At 35.1% G+C, this 4256-nt stretch overlaps 2 protein-coding genes across 2 annotated transcripts; both read right to left on the bottom strand.

Moving 5' to 3' along the window:
* Positions 1–2: 2 nt before the first annotated feature.
* EIN_179540 (CPSF A subunit region protein, putative) lies at positions 3–1464 on the bottom strand (the record flags this gene model as incomplete). The annotated part of the gene is made up of 2 exons (XM_004260660.1): positions 3–787; positions 828–1464. Coding segments are annotated over 2 exons (1422 nt in total), but the record flags the coding sequence as incomplete, so codon positions are not given.
* A 178-nt stretch (positions 1465–1642) lies between these two features.
* On the bottom strand, positions 1643–3131 carry EIN_179530 (sphingomyelin phosphodiesterase, putative; the record flags this gene model as incomplete). Its single annotated transcript, XM_004260659.1, has 4 exons — positions 1643–2489; positions 2589–2608; positions 2652–2933; positions 3006–3131. 4 exons carry the CDS (start codon positions 3129–3131, stop codon positions 1643–1645), a joined length of 1275 nt encoding a protein of 424 aa, XP_004260707.1.
* Positions 3132–4256: the final 1125 nt, after the last annotated feature.

The following is a 4256-nucleotide window of genomic DNA, read 5'->3' as shown; positions in this document are numbered from 1 at the left end:
CATTTCTCCTCCAAAATAGTTATAATGCCATGTGAGTGGATTTGGAGTAACGTGCCATCGATAAGCATTCCAGCGTGCAAAGTTTGTGTGTTCAAACGAATTCCACATTCAGGGCATTGCGTCAAAGTATCCGCCACCTTCTTCAAGACATAGGTCTGGTCTTTAAACCCAATCACAATGAATTTGTGCATATTCTCGTTGTACGTTTTTAACGTCCAAACATTTGTTGGGTTGTTCAATGGAAATTTCATGAACTCTTCGACACTAAGGCCATTAATCAATGTCTTCACAGTGCTTCGACTGCCTTTCCCGACAAACGCGTGAAACTTCAAAACCTCCTCGTCGTCCACAACATCCAAACACGTCAACGGGTGATTTGAGTTGATTTGAATGTCAGTCTCCAAGACAGTAGCATGTGGGCGATATGGTAATGAAGTCCCATTGGTTGTCAACAGAGGTGGAAGTTTAATGATTAAATGGTTTTGGCACTCTGAAGCGCACAGGAGGGAGTCCGAGTTGATTGCCCATTGGACGGAAGGTGTTATTGTATCGACGTAACAAATTGCTTTGTTTGTTGTATTCACCAAGAAGACGTCCCCAAGTTCATTTTGTAATAGAAACAGATCCGCTCCGTTTTGTTGTAAATACACCAAATTGGTGATACACACTTTCACAGACTCCTTACTGTTTTCTCTGCATGGTACTTTGTATGAAGTCGTCACGCCATCTATGCTCAAATATAATTCATCATCGCGACTATATCCATAGCTGTTTTTCTTTGGAAAATCTGTCAATGAATCTCATATGAAGTGATAGAACGTACAAACTGTATATCTGCCCAACATCAATAAGTACATCTTCTTCTTTGATCTTCTCTCCACTGTCCGGTAAACACAATTTGTAGATCACCACCTTCTTCTTCTTTTCATCAATGGAATAAACCAAAAACGCATAGTAATTCTCCAACAATGACGCACACCCAAAACAAACAACATTCCCGAGACTGAAAGCGTGTTTTTCAAACGTCCCGTGTTGCTGTTTATAATAAGTGACGTCTCCATTCATCGCAACTCCAACAAAATTCCCAGTCGAAATGTCACTCACAATATACCGAGAGGGACAACTCCGCTCTGACACTTTACCAAATTGATCGCTAAAAATGACTTCCAATTTGCCGTTCTCAAGGCGAAGAACTTGTGTGGAGTTACACAACCCAATAATAACAAAATCAACATCCGAGTTAATATTGCAAACACATGAAACAGACTTAACGGTGTTATAACTGTCAAGCTGCACAACCGTTTCGAGTGTATCTTCTTCATCCCCCGGTACTATTTTTAATAATTCAATTTTCCGCTCGGCTTTGACAACAACAAAATTAACAGCAGAATCCTCGCTCACATGTCCGCTACAACACGTCGTGATCGCGGTCGGCTGGACCAATGTGTAGTCCACAAATTGCATCTTTTCTCTTTTTCAGTTTGAAATCCGATTTTTCTCTTTTCACTTTTTTAAAAAAATCTTAGGTATTTATATTATTAACTTTCACTTTTTTATAGTAAAATTTACAATGGACGTTTTTTTTGTTCCACGCTGTAGCAAAGAGAGATCATAACAAAGTAAAAATGAAGAGAAAAGCAACTTATTTCTTGAGTGGATAATTACTGAGACAGTCGATGAAAGTTTGTTCTGTAAGTGCAATGGATGAACACAAAAAGTCCTTTTTAAGATTTCCATTGAAGACATGACCTCCATGTTCTCCAAAATGCATTTTCCATATATTAAAGAGTGTTTCATTTCTTTCCAAATTAGTTAAGAACGTCTTGATGTTCTGTGTATCCCATCCAGTTACACCATATTCACTCTGTGTCTCGTACTCAAATTTCCAGTCAAGTTTGTTCTCCACATTGCATTTCTCGATGTCCAAAACGTATTGCTTCCACCCAACTACACTCTTGTCACTGAATTCCATTAATCTGAAACGTGGGTCCAAGGAAAGTTTTGTGGTCATGGCTGGATTAACGATGCAATGATAATGGGCAGTATCGTAGGTTGGGTATATTTTAAACGAATCGTAATGAGAGTGCCCACACAAATGAGTAATAATGACATCGCTGTAACTCTGCATTAACTCATCGAAGTCCGCATTGAACTTTGGCGCCAAATCAACAATACCAGTGTTTTTAAGACCAATGCACTCATGTGTTATTATAACGATCTTTTCATTTGCTTTTTGTGCAAGTTGCAATGTTTGGTTGAACCACTGCACCATTCCAGCTGGGTCGTTTGTGGCATAGTCTCCACAATGTACTCCGTACATATCCATATACGCAAAGTTCATTGAGACAAGTCGGATATTTGATTCTATCAACTCACTATAATATCCACCCTTTCTAAACATTTCGAGAGATCTCTCGGAGAGCCAAGGCTCAAACAGATCGGCCATGATATTTAACATCCATTCACTTGTTGGTGGATAGTCCCAATTACTATTTATTAATAAAAAACTTTACAAAGATACATTGTTGTCACAACAATGAGTGTTGTTGTCGTGACACAACAAAACGGGCTTTTAGTATTAAACAAACCTGTGGGTGAAATAGTCATGCTACATGTAAGTGTCATTATCTAAATGATAAATACAAACAAACATTTCCTGGTGTTGGAAACACTTTGAACCCAGGTAGCCTCTTTTGAATTTCTTGGGCTTGTGTCTGGATATGATAGACGTTTTTTTCTTTTGTTTGTTGGAGCTCAGTACACGGTAATGTGTCCATCATCCAAAAGACCAATTGTGATTCGTCTTTATGTGCATAAATATAGTCAAAAGCAGTTTGCGAGACATTCAAAGGAGGGTAACAGTTATAATGTCCACAAGGGCCTGATGTTTCGATTTTTTGATTCTTGCTGGGTTGACTGTTTGAGTGGCAACACTACTATTAAGTACTTACCTTCGAGTATAAATATATAATATTATATACTTAATACTTAGATATAACACAAACATCCATCTGTGGGCAATACGAGTAAGACCCAACCGAGTAATCTTTATCAAAGTGTGTGTCTGTAATGACCCAGGCTTTGAATGCTTGTGTTTGAACCAAGGACACTAGAAAAACCAAAAACAACATATTTCTTTAGTTTCAGTTCAAAAAAAAATAGTTTAGTATTTTTGAAAAATCTTTGCTTCGTTTTGTAAAATGTTTTTGAAATCAGAACATTATAATTGTTTTATTAATTAGTTTTATAATATTTTTAATTAAATAAGTGCCTACAACAAAATCATTCAAGTGGACACTTCGGTTAGTGGTTGCCTTTTTTATTGAAAAAATGTAAAAAATAAAAAAACTCATGTATTGTTTGGGTTTATTTAATTAAATTGTTAATAGTTTATTATATATTAAATTATAGTTATATTTTAGTTTTTATAATCAAATAACAAAATATAATAAATTAACCTTAGGAAGTGAAAACTGGATAATTTATATCCTTGATTTTTTCACTTAAAATAAGTCACTTTTTTTTATTTTTGTATTTGAACTAAAAAGATCTTAAATTAAGAACTGCGTGTCACAAACCAATTTAAATAATGAAAAATTGATAAATTCCGAAACGCTCTAATGAAAATTCATGTGTATGTCTCGTAACAGCAAGTGTTGACTATTTTGAACACATGGAAAATAGGAAACATTGGTCTGTAAAGACCAGTAGTTTGCGCGAAAACTAATCGATTTCGTGTTTTGAATTTATTTTTAATTATTCTAAAAATAAATTATGATCTAGATAAATCTTATCCAGATTTCACCTTCCCACAAAAAAAGTTGATTCAGTTAACTTGCTAAGGTTAAATTATTTGTAGTATTAATTAAAAAAAATAAAAAAATGCTGAGAAGAAAATTATTAAAATGTCCATTGAAAAGAGACTCGAACTCCTTGAAGCAAAATTTGAGAGCGAACGCCTTCAACGAGAAATTTTTGAATTAAAAAACAGTGAATTGAACAAAAGAGTCCAAGACCTTGAAACTTTACAAATGGTGATGTCTGGTGATTTAACAATATACCAAGAACAAATAAAACATCTCCAGTCTCAAGTTTCAAGTTTGGTTGCTTTTGATCTTGAAACGAAGAACATTGAGACTTTAAAAGAGAGTGAAGACACGAACATGAAAAATGTAATTTCATCATATATACAATGCGACGATATCACTTCGCCATTGGACTTCACCGATTTTATCATCTCAAATAACAAGAAATAC

The sequence above is a fragment of the Entamoeba invadens genome, assembly GCF_000330505.1.
Source record: "Entamoeba invadens IP1 unplaced genomic scaffold scaff_1105074725183, whole genome shotgun sequence".
Taxonomy (NCBI): domain Eukaryota; phylum Evosea; order Mastigamoebida; family Endamoebidae; genus Entamoeba; species Entamoeba invadens.
Note: the sequence above shows the minus strand (reverse complement) of the source record. Positions and strands in the feature narration are given on the sequence as shown.